At 34.9% G+C, this 16831-nt stretch overlaps 1 protein-coding gene across 1 annotated transcript in view; it reads right to left on the reverse strand.

The window, feature by feature from the left end:
* The window catches only part of STK31 (serine/threonine kinase 31), an 83837-nt gene that overhangs the window by 16794 nt on the left and 50212 nt on the right, over nt 1-16831 (reverse strand). Inside the window, exons 17-22 of the mRNA XM_052639048.1 lie at nt 16575-16655; nt 14773-14898; nt 14044-14169; nt 12176-12262; nt 11309-11458; nt 7579-7701 (exon numbers count right to left, since the gene is read on the reverse strand). Of these exons, the coding sequence (XP_052495008.1) occupies nt 7579-7701; nt 11309-11458; nt 12176-12262; nt 14044-14169; nt 14773-14898; nt 16575-16655 (693 nt within the window). The remainder of the gene's footprint in view (nt 1-7578; nt 7702-11308; nt 11459-12175; nt 12263-14043; nt 14170-14772; nt 14899-16574; nt 16656-16831) is intronic.

The following is a 16831-nucleotide window of genomic DNA, read 5'->3' on the forward strand; positions in this document are numbered from 1 at the left end:
CCTTTGCTTTTCGCTTCTCTTCTTTCCACAGCTATTTGTAAGGCCTCCTCAGACGGCCATTTTGCTTTTTTGCTTTTCTTTTTTTGGGGATGGTCTTGATCCCTGTCTCCTGTAGAATGTCACGAACCTCCGTCCATAGTTCATCAGGCACTTTGTCCGTCAGATCTAGTGTCTTAAATCTATTTCTCATTTCCTCTGTATAATCATAAGGGATTTGATTTAGGTCATACCTAAATCAATTTCTTCAATTTAAGTCTCAATTTGGCAATAAGGAGTTCATGAGCTATTCCACAGTCTGCTCCCGGTCTTGTTTTTGGTGACTGTATAGAGCTTCTCCATCTTTGGCTGCAAAGAATATAGTAATAGTCTCTATTCCAGCCAAATACCAAGGGAAAAACTGTGTCAGCAAGGCTGAGTGGGGAGTTGGACCTCCACCCTAACCATCAACAAAGAGGCAGAACAAAGCTCTATATGATGGCACTAGCTGCCATCTACCCAAACTGGTACTGCCAATGGGACCCAGCAGAGAGGTATCTTCTACTCTACCCTCAGCAGCAACAAAGCAGAAAAAGTAGTGTAGGCACTATTAGCCAGCACTCTATTTTCCCTCTCTACTCCCCAAGGGTCAGTAGGACCACGCCAGTGGAAACGAAACTTATACCCTCACAAGGCAGCAACAAGGCCATAACAGTTTAACACTTTGCTCCCCCTCTCCCCAGCATCAATAGGAGTCAACAGAGAGATGATTTCCTCTCCTACCCACCAAGAAAAAGAAGAGGCAAAGCAGTACAAATCAGCATTTCACTTTTGCTGAGGTGGTGTCAGCTGAGCTCAGAAGGGAGCTGCAGATCTAATCTCATCTGAAACTGTACACTACACCTAAACAGGGTAATGACTGTCTGCCAAAAAAAAAAAAAAAAAAAAAAGATTAAATAGGATGCACAGTCTCAGAACATAATAGCAGAAATGTTCAGGCTACAGTTAAAAATCATGTCAAAATAAAAACCAACAAGATCTTAAATGAGAAAAAAATAATCAACAGACATCAAGATGACACAGATATAGGGATTATCTGACAAAGATTTTAAAGTAACCATCATAACAATGCTTAGAGACCAATTAGAAACCTGCATGAAAGAAAAAAAAAGCCTCAGCAAAGAAGACAGAACCGACAGACAAAATCAAATAGAAATTTTAGAACTGAAAAACCACAAGAGAACAACAGAAAGAAAAAACTCACTGAACTGGCTCAATAGCAGAATAAATATGACAATGGAAAGCACTGATGAAATTGAAGACAAAAATACCACAAAATACCCAATTTGAACAAGAAAAAGAAAATGAACAGAGACTCAGGATCTGTGGGACAATAACAAAAGACTCAAAATGTGTATCATCAATCTCAGAAAAAAAGGAGAGTGTAAGACTAACAAACTGCAGGAGTAATAGCTGAACCAAATTCTACGTATTTGCGGAAAAACAAAGTGCAGCTGAACAAACCCCAAACAAAGTTAAACCCAAAGAAATCCATGCTAAGACACATCATAATCAAACTTCCGAAAAAAACTGACAGAGAAGTCTTAAAACCAGATGGAGAGAAAAATTACCTACAGAGGAATGATTCAAATAACAGTGGATTTTTCATGAGAAACCAAGAAGGTCCAAAGAAAACTGAATAGCATTTTTTAAGCAATGAAAAAAAAGAACTATAAACTCGGAATTCTGTACCAGCAAAAAATATTCTTCAGAAATGAAGGTGCAGTTAAGATGCTCTCAGATGAAGGAAAAAGAAAACTAAAGAGTTTTTGCTCAGGAGACTTACCTTAAAAGAATGGCAAAAACAAGTTCTTAAAATAGAAAGGAAATGATAAAAGAAGAAACACTGGAACATCAGGAACAAGAAAGAACAAAGAAAAGAGTAAAAACATGGGTAGACGTTATAAATGATCCTTCACTTCACACTTTGAGAAAGTCTGAGATTCTTGGTTGGATCTCAGAGCAAGTTCAGAAACATATGAAATTCCTGCACAGAGGGCATTAGAGATGTTAGCAGTCCCATCCAGCTAGGAACCCTTAATCCTCCTACAGCCAACTCCATAATAATGAGATCTATTCCACTCAGTCTACTGAATCATGATGTTAGAATCACTTCCAGATTTTAGGGGACTGCCATCCATTTTATTTCTCTGAGATTTCTCTTAATTGGAGTATTTTTTGAGAGGTAATCATTATTGATCACATTAGCTGGGTCTAAAAGGAAAAACAAGACATGGAATATTACTTTTCCCTTGTCTCTCATTTTGGAGTTAAACATCAAAATGAAGCATAATGTGCCAAAGGTATACCTGAACTCTAAACGTAAGTGTTACTCACATCTACTCAAGACTTTCTAGAAGGAGGACGTCTCATCAAAGAACTCAAGGTTGGAGATGTCTTGATAGGGCACTGTAAAATGTAAGGTTCTTCATAGTAGTCACGGCAATGGCACTTAGTAGCTTATCTCTGAAGCCTGAGCCCCTTCTGCAACTGTTCATCAACTGGCTTCAGTGAAGGCTATACCTCCAAGGCTGGATATGTGATGTGAATGCAGCAGGTGGTCTTGCATGGAGCCTCAAGACACAGAAGTCCTGCGACAGGGCATTACTTAGGAAGTGGTACCCTTCTCTGACTCTCACATGCCTAATGCCTACACTCGGGATGATGATGTGCTCCCTTCACACAACTGTTTAGGAGAAAGCAATGAGATAAAGTTCAAAAAGTACTTAGTAAGTACTTTAGATACTTACTAGGTGCTCCCAAAAAGGGAGGATGTTATCACCATGTTATAAATAGACATAATAATGTCCTTAGTTAGTTGGTGACAATCGCTCAGTCGTGTCCAACTCTTTGCCACCCCATGGACTATCCAAGCCAGAGTACTGGAGTGGGTAGCCTTTCCCTTCTCCAGGGGATCTTCCCGACTCAGGGATAGAACCCAGGTCTCCCGCATTGCAGGTGGATTCTTGGGTTCGCATACTAGTCGAGCCACAAGGGAAGCCCAATAATGTTCTTAAATGAATAAATATAATGTCTGGTCATACTTTGAAGAAAAATAAAATACATATATCTTTTATAAAGTTATTCTCAAGAAATAAAACCTTAAAGGGAAAATATTTTTCTAAAAGCATATAAAGCAGATTACAAAACATCTAAAAATGAAGATTGTGTAAAGAGGCTAAGCAGAAGAATAGGAGTCAAAGGGTGGTCTAGATGTTCTATGATGAAATCCAAAGCTGAAGAAGAAAGGAAGAGAAGCTAGGAGGTTGCTGATTGATTTGGCAGAAAGGGAAGATAGTTAACAAACACAGTAGATGTAATAGTGGTTACAGTAAGATGAGAAGATAGAAAGTCTTGTCCAGATAAAATGTACTGGATTGGATTCTACTACTTTCGTAAAAGAAAAATTATAGGAAATTACAAAATCCTGGTCTTGGAAAGTAACTGAAATTTCATGAAGACATGGGTCTCAAATTGTTAAGAAGGTCCAAAAAATGATAGGGAAGCCTAGCGTGCTGCAGTCATGGGGTTGCAAAGAATCAGACATGACTGAGAGACTGAACAACAGCAAAGTTGTTCAATGGGTGATCAATATGGCCACTAACATCTTCCAGGAATACCTTTGGAGTTGGAATAAAAAAGAAAATCTTCAAATAAGGTTGCAAAGAAAGGTGTAAGTGGCCATGGTGGAGAGTTCATCTACTGATCTTGTTTCACTCAGGAAACAAGAAACATTTATTTAAAAGGAAAAAAAAAAAAAGAAAAACCTAATACTTTAGTACATAATTGTGGCTAAAATTTAAATGTCCAATTTGCTACCCACAAAGGCATGCTTTTGTTCAGTTACTATTCCAGTAACAGCACTATTAGGAACACTTCTAGGCACAGGAAACAGTAGCAAACAAGACAGACAAGCTGCCTAAAAGGAGATTACATTCTATGGAGAGAAGCAGATGATAAAAAAGACAAAAGACATAAGTAGTATGCTAAGAGAAAACTGAAGCAGGGTGAAAAGAGTTGCATTTTAAAGAAGGCCAAGTTGAAAAAGTGATACTTGAATAAAAGAAAAAAACATTCACTCTTCATTTTAAAATTATTCTGCTTCCTCGCAGTAACACCCACGAAATTTTTTTTTTCAGTATCACGTCAGAACTGCTCTAAGTTTTAAAACTGACTTCTAGAAATGCCTTTAAGAATTTCATTATAACCTAGAAATATACAAAAGAACCTTAATACAAGCAACTTTAAGAATGTACCAGTTAAAAGACGACTTAACTGCTAGAGGTGGGAGGGTCGCCAACACTCAAATACTAAAATTTTCTGTAGTTAAAGGCAGTTTTCAGAATGTTTCTGTCATTTAATATGGGTCTCACAACAAAAATGATCCTAAATCAAACTATCTTTTATGATACATTCCAAAATATTTAGTCAGTATTCCGGTGTTTTAATACTAAATAAGCTGTTAACTTTTACTTTTGCTAATTCCAAAACTTTTGAAAGTCATAATGTAACAGTAAACTATTCATGATGCTGGAAATGAGATCCTTTGCTAACGATTCGTTTAACTTTGAAACACAGCCCTTGGGTCCTGACTTTTTTGCCCTTTTATATATTTTACACTGTGGTTTCTATTTTAACTTACCTAGTTCTTTGAGAAGGAAGATCAAAGTGTCTGTAAACTTTGGTAATAACTAACTTTCCTATCAATAAAATAGCTGTTTTTAAAAAGAACTTGAACAATTAGAAAACAGTTTTTTAGTTTTTTTACGGTATCACAATAGCTCCAAAAAATTAAATACTGAAGTATAAAATCTAACAACACATAAAATAGGATCTCTAAGTTCAAAAATAACAAAATGCTGATAGAATAAATTTTTAAAAAGGCCTAAATAAATGGATTTGTGAATTAAAGGACTTAATAAAGATGTCAATTATTCAAAATGCTAATTCTCCCTAAATTGATCTACAGATTTAATGCAGTTCCAAGCAAAGTCACAGAGGTTTTCTGCATGTATAGACAAGCTGTTTCTAAAATGTGTATGGAAAGGCAAAAATACATGAATTGCTAAAACATTAAAACTTCAACAATGATGCAGAGCATCTGAAACTCTCATACAGTGCTGGTTCTGATAACACAAAATGGTATATCCATTCTGAAAAAGTCTGGCAGCACTTTATAAAGTTATACATATAGTTACAATCTACCCAACAGTCTCCCTCTTGAGAATTTATTCTGGAGAAGTAAAAATAGGATTACACAAAAACCTATACCTAAATGTTCATCAAAGTTTTATTTGGAATAGCCCCAAACTGGAAACAATCCAAATGTCCTGCAACAGGTGAACAGATAAACAAAGCTGCTACAGTCACATAACAGAGTAGTACTCAGCCACAAACATGGAATCAACTCTCAATATACTACAAGCCTTGAATGAATCTCAAAGTCATTATGCTGAGTAAAGAAGTTAGTCTCAAAAGGTTACATACTGTAAGGTAACATTTATATGATCTTCTGTTAACAAGACAAAACTGTAGTGATAGAAAAGATCAGCAGTTGCCAAGGGTCAAGGGTTAGGGAGAGAGAATAGGGACAGCAAATAGGATTTCTTTTTTTTTCTATGAGTTATGGAACTGTTGTGCATCCTAACTGTAGTAATGAGTATACTAATCTACAGTTTGTTAAAATTCACAGGATTGAACACCAAAATCCAATCAACTATATTACATGATAGTTAAAAAATAAAATTTGTAGAAGACCTCAGTCAACATTACAGAAGAGCAAGAATTCAGCACAATAGTGTCATATTCATAGAGCGTTTTACTACCAGCTAATGAAGAAAGGAAATTGATGGAATAAAGAGTGCCATTGCCACACTTAATTGATATTTTATGATAACTCTCAGGAACCTAAGAACATTTCAGACATTTACTTTTATCCTTATGATGTAAAGAATGAAGAGATTACTGAAGCAATGACAAAAATCATGCCAGTACAATAATCATTTCTACGGCTATCATGGTTCTATGAAACCAGACAACTTTAAATACATATGACAACATAAGGCTAAAACTTACATAGGATTAACTGGGGCATGGAACTCCCACTGATTACTACTTGGGTAGGTATAAACACCCTTTTAATAATAGCTTTATTGCGGTGTAAACCACGTGCATTTAAAGTATATATGATATATACTTCTACAAAATCATCACCATTATCGATGAACATGGTGATCATGCCAAAACATTTCCTTGTGCTCTTTTGTAATCTATCCCTCCCTTCCCCTCCACCCGCAAACCCCAGACCACTGCAAACCTCCTTTCTATCACCATTGGTAAATTTGCACTTTTTATAATTCTATATAAATAAAACCATAAGTATGAATTCTTTCTTTACTTCGGCTTTTTTAACTTTGAAGAATTATTTTGAGATTCCTCCATATTACTGGGTATAAAGGCATACTTTGGAGACAGTGAGAATTCAGTTCTAGATCACTGCAATGAAGCTAAAACTGCAATGAAAAAGTGAGACAATTTTTTTGGCTTCCCATAACATATTTAGTATGCAATAGCATTATGTCTAAAAAACAATGTACATACTTTAAGTATACTTAGTTGCTAAAAAATGCCAACCATAACCTGACAATGCAGAGTTGCTACAAATCTTCAATATATAAAAAAATACAGTATCTGCAAAGTGCAATAAAGTGAAGGGCAATAGTATAAGGCATGCTTGTATTAATACTTCATTCCTTTTTATTACTTAGTAGTATTCCAATGGGGCTTCCCTGGGGGCTCAGGGGTAAACAATCTGCTTGCCAATGCAGGAGATGTGGGTTCAATCCCTGGGTCAGGAAGGTCCCCGGGAGAAGGAAACAGCAATCCACTCCAGTATTCTTGCCTAGGAAATCCCATGGACAGAGGAGCCTGGTGGGCTGCAGTCCACGGGATCACGAAGAGTAGGACACAACTTAGCAACTAAATAAAAACGATAAGTATTCCAATGGATATACAGTAGACTATTTACCCACTTACCTGTTTATGGACATCCAGGTTTTCCCACTTTTGGTTATTACAAATGTCTCTACATGTTCAGAGACATTTTAATATATTGAAAAAAATGACTTCAGATCATCACTTTCCTTCTTATACTGAAATATAACACATCTGTATGTGTATATCTACACACACTATACATCCCTGTATAATGCATTATTATAAAGGCAAAATGGCCTTTTTTCCTGTTTTCCTGTGAAAAGTGAAAGTGTTAGTTGCTCAGTGGTGGCAATCTTGAGCTTCCCTCATGGATCAAACAGTGAAAAATCTGCCTGCAATGCGGGAGACCTGGGTTCTATCCCTCGGCTGGGAAGATCCCTTGGAAGAGGTCATGGCAATCCATTCCAGTATTCTTGCCTGGAGAATCCCCATGGACAGAAGAGTCTAGCAGGCTACAAACCATGGGATGGCAAAGAGCTGGACTCCAGTGAGCAACTAAGCACTTAACAACAACAAAATGACTGTTTTAATAAAAATGTAACATACCCACAATAAAAGGCAGCCATAAGCATATAAGTCAGAACTCGGAGAAGCAGGTTTTCCCATTTTCAGTTCAGGTGATAACAAACTTAAGTCACCAACCATCATGTTCACTGAGGCTCGCTGAGTCTACAAAAACAGTAGGTCAAATATTTTAGAGGCAACACAGTTGAAGCAGCTTTCTGTGAAGTAATCTGCATTTAATCAACACAAAAAAATATTCATTTGAAATATTTTATTCTCTCTCCATTCTGAAATATTTTTACCTAATTTCCACTATTATAAACTGCTCTTAAAATCAGTCTCATGAAATTTAACAGTGAGACTATCGTTACACTGCACATTGTAGACACCAGCTTAAATATTAAGAATCATTGATTCAATAAAATTTAGTACTTTCTTAAAATATACACTTCACTAAGGCAAGAGGTAGTGCTATTTTCTAACTCTGAAAATTATAAGTAGTTTTTAAAAACACAAGTATAAAGTACTTTCCTTCCCTACTGACCATTTTCTAAGTATACCATTTCTAATGTGTCAAAAGGATGATCAATGGCAAGAACATGAACCCTGGATTCAGATAAACCTTGACTGCAATACTCACTCTGTCATTTACTTGCTATATGACCTTTGGCTTTAATCTCTTTCAGCCTTAATTAATTTGTACAAAGGAAATTAACTTGTAACTACCCTAGAGTTATTGTAAAGGTAATCAGCACACTACTTACTTAGCATATATTGCTAAGTGTTAATTATCTTCTCCTACCATCCTTATCCTTGCTTCTCAGAGTAGGATAGTTTGGGAGTAGTACTTGCAAAGACCAGTAGCTATAGTAACACCTGGGAACTTGTTAGAAACACAAAATTTCCACTGCAGAAATGCTGAGTAAAAATCTGCATTTTATGCACACTTGAAACATATACTATCATATAATAACTTCACCTCAATTTCTAAAAACTGCATTTTAACAAGATTCCCAGGAGAATCACATGTAGTGTAAAATCTGAAAAGCAATGTTTTTGACTATGGACTACTTTTCAAATTACTCTTCTGGTTAGTACTTCAACTGAGATTAGGGTAAAAAATTAAGCAAGAGGTGAGTTCAATCCATATTTCAGAATAAATAATTTTAAGGGTTTCCCCAGTGGTCAATGGTAAAGAATCCACCACAATGTAGCAGACGCACAAGACATGGGCTCAATCCCTGGACTGAGATCTCTTGGAGGAGGAAATGGCAACCCACCCCAGTATTCTTGCTAGGAAAATCTCATGGACAGAGGAGCCTGGCTGAGGGGGTCACAAAGAGTCGGAAATGACTGAAGCAACTGCGCATGTGCATAACAGCTGACAAATCAGTATAAATCAGGAAGAATACATTGGACTCATATTTATAGCTGGAAGAATGGCATGCCTTGGTAAACTAACCAGGATTCCTAAAAACAGAACTTTTAAAAACACACAGTTCAGTTATTTTTAAGATGTTATCCTAATCTTCAAATAAATATAAAATAAACCTTTCAGCAAATTTTATTTGTATAAATCCTCTATAGTCAAGCATTTCATTACAGTTTTACATTTTTATTTTCTCATCTTTTTGAGGTACCACATGAAAACCACTGAAACTGTATATAAACAGATGGCATTATTCTATGACTTGCAGATGACCTATATATAAAGCATTCTGACTTTTACTAGTCAAAAGGGAACTCCACACACAATAAATATTGGCAAGGATGCTGAGAAACTGGAATCCTCATATTATCACTGAAGAGCATGTAAAACAGTACAGACACTTTGGAAAACAGCTTTGTTTCTTAAAAAGTGAAACACAGGCATCTAACATTTAACCCAATAATTCCTTCCCTAGGAAAACATATCTCCACACAAAAACTTGTATACTGATGTTCACAGAGGCATTATTCATAATAATCAAAAAGTAGAAACCCAATTACCCACAAACTGATGAATGTAAAAACAAAGTACAGTACATCCATACAATGAAATACTAATTGGGCATTTTAACACCATAATCAAAAAAGACACATGTACCTTAATGTTCACTGTAGCACTATTTACAATAGCTAGGCCATGGAAGCAACCTAGATGTTCATCAACAGATCAATGGATAAAGAAGTTGTGGTATATATATACAATGGAATATTATTCAGCCATATAAAGGAATGCATTTCAGTCAGTCCTAATGAGGGGGATGAACCTAGAGCCTATTATCCAGAGTAAAGTAAGTCAGAAAGAGAAAGACAAAGATCATATATTAATGTATATATATATGGAATCTAGGAAGGTGGTACTGATAAACCTATCCTCAAGGCAGCAGTAGAGACACAGACATACAGAATGGACATATGGACACAGGTGGGGAAGGAGAGGGGTGGGAAGAATTGAGAGAGTAGTAATGAAACATATGGATTATTATGTGTAAAATTATTAAACTGGTGCAAAAGCAATTTCAGTTTTGCATTGTTGAACTTTACCATTTGATACTGGAATACATTCTGAAATAAATGTGGTTATGTTATTAAAAAATTTTTAGAAAATGAATGAAGTTCAGGCACATGCTACAAGATGGATAAATCTTGAAAACATTATCCACAATGAAATATGCTAATCACAAAAAGCCACATATTGTATGATTCCATACGCAGAAAATGTCCACCATAAGTTAAGTCCATAGGGACAGAAAGTGGATTAGTGGTTTCCAAGAGACTTAATAGAGATAGAGGAGGAGTGACTGCAAAGCAGTATGAGGTTTCTTTCCGAGGGTGATAAAAATGTTTCAGAATTAGACAGTGGTGACTGATGCAGAATATTGTGACTATATTAAAATTAGTACTGAAATGTACACATCATATGTGAATTATATTTTAATAAAGATAAATGCTCCCTTGTGATTGTATTTTGAAACTACTTACTCTACCAAAAAGAAAAAATATTGAAACTACTTACTCTACCAAAAAAAAAAAAATATATCACAATATTCTCTTTATCTGATACATGTTATTGCTACAAACTGCCTCTTCTGAGGTAACATGACACCAAATTAACAGCTAATGTCATCAAATTAGAACTTAAACTAAATGGAAAAGTCCAAGATTCCCAAGTTTCTAAAAATGCCCACTAATCAAAAAATAGCAAAGCCTGTGTATCTAAATCTAATCTATTAATTGGGAGAGCACCAGCAGATGGGGAGACAGATAGCCATCTACTTTTCCTTGTGTATTCTAGCAATTAAATGTTTCTTGATGATGATAAAATAATTGTTTGCTGTTATTTGTTATGTCCCACTCTTTTGTGACTCCATGGACTGTAACCCATCAGGCTCCTCTATCCATGGGATTTCCAAGACAAGAATACAGGAGTGGGTTGCCACGTCCTTCTCCCAAGGACTGAACCCACGTCTCCTGCAGTGGCAGACAGATTCTTTACCACTGAGCCACCAGGGAACCTCCAACTGATAAAATAATTAATGCTAATGTTGTCAATGCCATCGACTGTAATTTCAGGTTGCTCCTAAAACTTATGGTTAAAAAAAAATTTTAATGCACAACTTTAGAAACTCTTGTCCTAGCATCTAGCTGATAACAGATTAATAGCTTACACTACATGATATACGTTAACCGAAGGCAAAGATCTTATAATAAATTACCATATGATGCAAAAGTGCCTAATAATACTAAATGAAGTCTAGAACTTATTTATAAAACCACAATATTTTACCCCAGATTTGGTGAAGTCAAAATCTCCAACAATTCCATGTTGACGGTTTAAAGCAAAAACATTGTTCTGATGAAGTGATCCATGAATTATGTCAGCCTTGTGCAATGTATGAAGGCCCTGGGCTACACCTTTCATGACCTTTAAAGCTTCCTATAGAAAATACAAAAAGAAGTCAGGAAGTAGACAAATCATTTTAATAACTGAACCTTTTCTCTAGTTAAAACACTTTTTCAGAAGTGACTAAGCTTCCTCCGAATGAACCTTTAAAAACAATACAGCATAGAGAAAGAATTAAAGGCCAGAAGTCCTGATTATGTAACTGGTAATATCATGTAAACATATGTATCACATATGTGTGTATATATATATGTTTAATATGACTGAGAGACTATAGTCTCTAAGAAGACTTGGATTACAAACAATGACCATAGACCATCTAGAAAAGAAAAGAGGCCAAAAGAGTTACCGTGCAGAAAGAATCAGGTCATTGTTTACTGTTATTACTAATTCAAATTTACAACAGAAATGAAAGCTACTGCTTAAGACTAAGTGCTATACTATACAATTTACATATGACACAGCCTAACAGTTACAAGGATTATGCTTTGGTGGCAAAAAGTTCCAACCCCAAGTCCCAACTCAGCCTCTGGATGAGGGACCCTGTACCAGTCACTTTAATCTCTGTGAGCCTCACTTTTCTAATCTGTATATAATGGGATAACTCATATCCCAGGGGTGATGTGACGATTAAATAATCAAAACTGTACATTGAAAGTGTGCAGCATACCCTCAACAAACTTTAGGTGATACTTTCTCACTAGACACATCCATGGAAATAATGTTTGTTTGTTTTTTGTTTTTACTTACTTCTGAAGTTAAAGGCATGGTGGACTGAACAGCATTCAGATTTGCCCTAGGATAATATGGGACCATCAGATAAGCCATAGGATCAGACTAAAGAGCAAAACAGAAAATGAGAATCTAAGTGAAAAATTCTTCAAAATATCTTTAGTATACAATGAATGTACAAAATAATTTTTCCACAAAGAATTACTTCTCTGCTGTGCAAAATCTTTTAAATTTAATTAGGTCTCATTTGTTTATTTTTGCTTTTTTCTTTTGCTTGGGAGACCGATACAAGAAAATATTGCTAACAATTTATGTCAAAGAGTGTTTCACATATGTTCTTTTCTAGGAGCTCTATGGTTTCCTATCTTACATTTATGTATTAAACTATTTTGAGTTTATTTTTGTATATGGTGTGAGGGAATGCTATAATTTCATTGTTTCATATGTCACTATCCAGCTTTCCCAGCACCACTTGCTGAAAAAACCGTCTAAATAAAACGTAAAAGCTTTGCACAGCAAAAAGAATCCATCAACAAAATGAAGACAACCTATGAAATGGGAGAAAATATTAAAAAATGATGTGACTAACAAGTAGTTCAATAGCACCCCACTCCAGTAGCAAAATCCCATGGACGGAGGAGCCTGGAAGGCTGCAGTCCATGGGGTCGCTAAGAGTCGGACACGACTGAGTGACTTCACTTTCACTTTTCACTTTCATGCATTGGAGAAGGAAATGGCAACCCACTCCAATGTTCTTGCCTGGAGAATGCCAGGGACGGGGGAGCCTGGTGGGCTGCCATCTATGGGGCCGCACAGAGTCGGACATGACTGAAGCAACTTAGCAGCAGCAGCAACAAGTAGTTCATATCCAAAATATACAAACAGTTCATACAACTTGATATTAAAAACAATACAAAAATAAGCAGAAGAATAGATATGTTTCCAAAGAAGACATATAGATGGCTAACAGGCACAGGAAAAGATGTTCGATATCACTAATTATTAGAGAAGTGCAAATCAAAACCACAATGAGCTAGCTATCACCTCACAGCTATCAGAAGGGCTATCATCAAAAAAAATTTAACAAATAACTAACTTTGGAGAAGATATAGAGAAAAGGGAGCCCTTACATTGTTGGTGGTAATGTAAATTGGTACAGCCACTAAGGAAAACAGATGGAGTTCCTTAAAAAACTAAAAATAGAACCACCATACAATCCAGCAATTCTACTTCTGGGTATATATCCAGAAAACAGTAACAACAACAAAAATCCTAAAGATATATACACTCCAGTGTTCAAAACAGCATTATTAACAGTGGTCAAGACATGGATGGAACCCAAATGTCCATTTACAAATGAGTGAATTAAGAAGATGTGGTATATACAATGGGATATATATTCCCATTTGCAGCAATGTAGATGGACCTAGAGCATATTATGCTTAGTGAAATAACTCAGAGAAAGACATATACTATATGATATCACTTACATATAGAATCTAAAAAATAATACAAATGAATATATATACAAAACAGAACCAGACTGACAGACATAAAAAACAAACTGTGGTTACCAAACAGGAGATGGAAACTGCAAGGGACATATTAGGGGTATGGGGTTAGTAGATACAAACTATTATATATAAAACAGATAAGCAACAAAGATTTACTATGTAATACAGGGAATTCTACCCATTATCTTACAATGGAATAAAACTTGCAAAAATACTGTGCTATGAAATTAATATACCTGAAATTAACACAAAATTGTAAATCAACTATATATTCAATTTAAAAAGTTAAAAGCATTTACTTCTATAAAGCTTGTAACTAAAACATATTTTAAATAAAAAGTTTTCTGAAAGAGATTAGCATAAAAACTTTACCTTACACAAAAATAAGAATATCAGTGGTAGCAACCCAGATTCTCCTTTAGCGTCTCTCCAAGCTCTGTGATAGGCAGCTGCTCTCTGAATTACCCTGGCTTCCGTGTCGACATCCACAGAATAGCCCTTTTACCAAAAGAGAGGAAGTGGCAGTCCTAAGATTAAAATCTCACTCTAATTATATATCATTTCAACTTAAATTTTATGTAAGTTAAAATATATCTAAATTTATTTTTTAATTGCATGAGTAGTTTTCCTATCTGCTTTTAATGATGTAATTTAAAAAGAAAAGAACAATTCTACCAGTAGCTTAAAATGTAGTCTACAATATAAACCCACTAAGGCCAAAATTATCCAACTATTATGATTAACAGTTTTGCAGGTCAACGAAAAGAAGAAATCAAAGAACAGAAGACTGTTGGCAAAATAGTTGAGATTTCAAATAGAAACCTAAGAAAAATAAGAACTTTGAATCTTAGCTAGATCATATTAAGTTCTCCTGAAAAGAGAAAAGCAAGTATATCCTATTAAAAACATATATTATTTAGGGAAATGAGGGAAACTTTAAATACAAGGTAGTTACGGCAGCCAAACTGGAAACATAATCATGATACCAGTTAATTCATATAATTTAGAAAATAAACAGTGGGTCTTTACTTTCCTGTAAAACTACCACCACCACATGGTACTTCTCTGAATCTCCCCCAAGTCCAAAGAACTTAAACTTACCTTTAAAAGAATTATCTGCCCATTAACCTCAGAACGTATCAAAGGACGCTTGCTGCTAAGCTCCTTCATAGGCTCAGCATCAAGAAGATCTCTTTCCAAGCTCATTGTAAGAAGACCACCAGAGTTCTAAGAACAAGTTTTTGTTTTAGTTCAAGAAACCAAACAACCACAGCACTTTCAAATAACAAAATTAGTTACATACTATCAGATGGACTGGATATCATGAACTCTACTGGAGATACCAATAAAATAAGAATATTTAAAGTTTTATATTTTTTCTATTTCCTGGCACTTGAATTCCCACCCAGAATGTAATCACCATACACTTAATCATGCTACATCTCCACACAAGATTCTGAAAATGACTGGGATGAACCCTGTGTCCAAGGAACCTTGATGTTTACTTGGGAAACAATGTGTTTACTAAAAAAATATTAAAATGATGAAAAATAAAAAGAAGGCTGTAGAATGGGAATGAGAAGTCTAAAAATTAAGACTACCACAATTCTAGGAACTAACAGAGTTCTAACAGCCCTGCCTCTGTTCGAAATGGAATCACTAAAATTGAAAATTTCTTTCAAATAATTTAATTCTACTATATATTCCTGATACTTTTTAAAAGGAATAATTTTTTGCACTAAAACATGCCTATCGACATTTTAAATCAAGCTGAGTTTTACTGTGGTATAGTCTTATTAATAATGAGGGATTGTGGAATTATTTTGTTTTTTTAAGTGTTGTCACCATATTTAAGTAATCCACAATATATAATCAACCTACAAGGGATTTCCTAAAGCACATATCACAGGAAAACACCTTAAAATAATTAAGGGTATCCATAACCAATCATATGATTATGATTAACAGTTTTGCAGGTCAATGAAGAGAATCATAAGCCATGATTAATCTTCCACAATAAAACAGATTAGCGTATTTTTGAAATTAATTTTCAAGCCCCATACAGTATCACATATTTACTCACGCATCCTACATAAAATAGTCTCTAAGCAAAATTAAATAATTGCAAGGAAAATCTCACATTATTTTAAAGTTTAGTCTGAAAAGATTATTCAGTAATTGCTTTAACAGTTTACAGGACTTTAATCTTATATATTTATCAGTTCACACATCTATGTGAACATTCCTTTAGGTACTATATTTAAACTATTATCATGAATTTAATGACAATGTTAAAGAATAAACATCTCCTCTAGACCCTCATGGGCAGCAAACAAAATAATAAAACACAGAATTAACAGACTCTGCTCTGAGAGCCAGAGTTTACCAATCCTGCTCCACAATGTCCTATCCAATACACTGATCTCCTAGCTTTGAATCCTGACTGCCTAGAAAATCATAGTCACATTAACATATCTACCTTAACTTCTATCTCAACTTCTCTAGAACAATTTTTCCAGCCTGCTTTAAAAGATACATTCTGTTTAAAAATTCTTCATGACTATCAGAGTCCTGCTTTTATTCTAACTCTGGGAACAGGAGGTAAAATTGCTTCATCAATTCAAAAGATAAACACATTTAATTCAAATAAGTGCCATGCAAAATGTTTTCTCTTTAGTTATGAGAAAAAGAGAAAATACAGAAAACATGCAAACTGATATAAAAATTAAAATACAGAATGCAAGTATGAAAGACAGTCTTGAGAAAGTTCTAATACTAAAAACCATTCAGCAGAAACATTTTTATAGCGAGATTATTATAGATTTAACAATGATACATAATTGTAACATCATCACTTTTCAGCACTCTGCATAGTAGTAATTCTCAAAGGAAACAAAGCTTACCATGTACTTAAGTAATCCTATTTCAGGATGAAGTAGAGGAAGCTCAGGGAACCATTTTTGTACTAAACTACTCAGCTTCGCCTAAATTTTAAAAATATATATTTTTTATTATAGATCAATGTATATTCAACCGTACATCCTGGTACCTCCCTTATTAAATATCTAACAAGACTTCTAATCTAATAATATATATATAACCTCATAAGACATAAAATCATTGATTTTGCCTTCTACCACAATGAATGAAAACCAAGCGT

Source organism: Budorcas taxicolor, chromosome 4 (assembly GCF_023091745.1).
Source record: "Budorcas taxicolor isolate Tak-1 chromosome 4, Takin1.1, whole genome shotgun sequence".
NCBI classification, from domain to species: Eukaryota; Metazoa; Chordata; class Mammalia; order Artiodactyla; family Bovidae; genus Budorcas; species Budorcas taxicolor.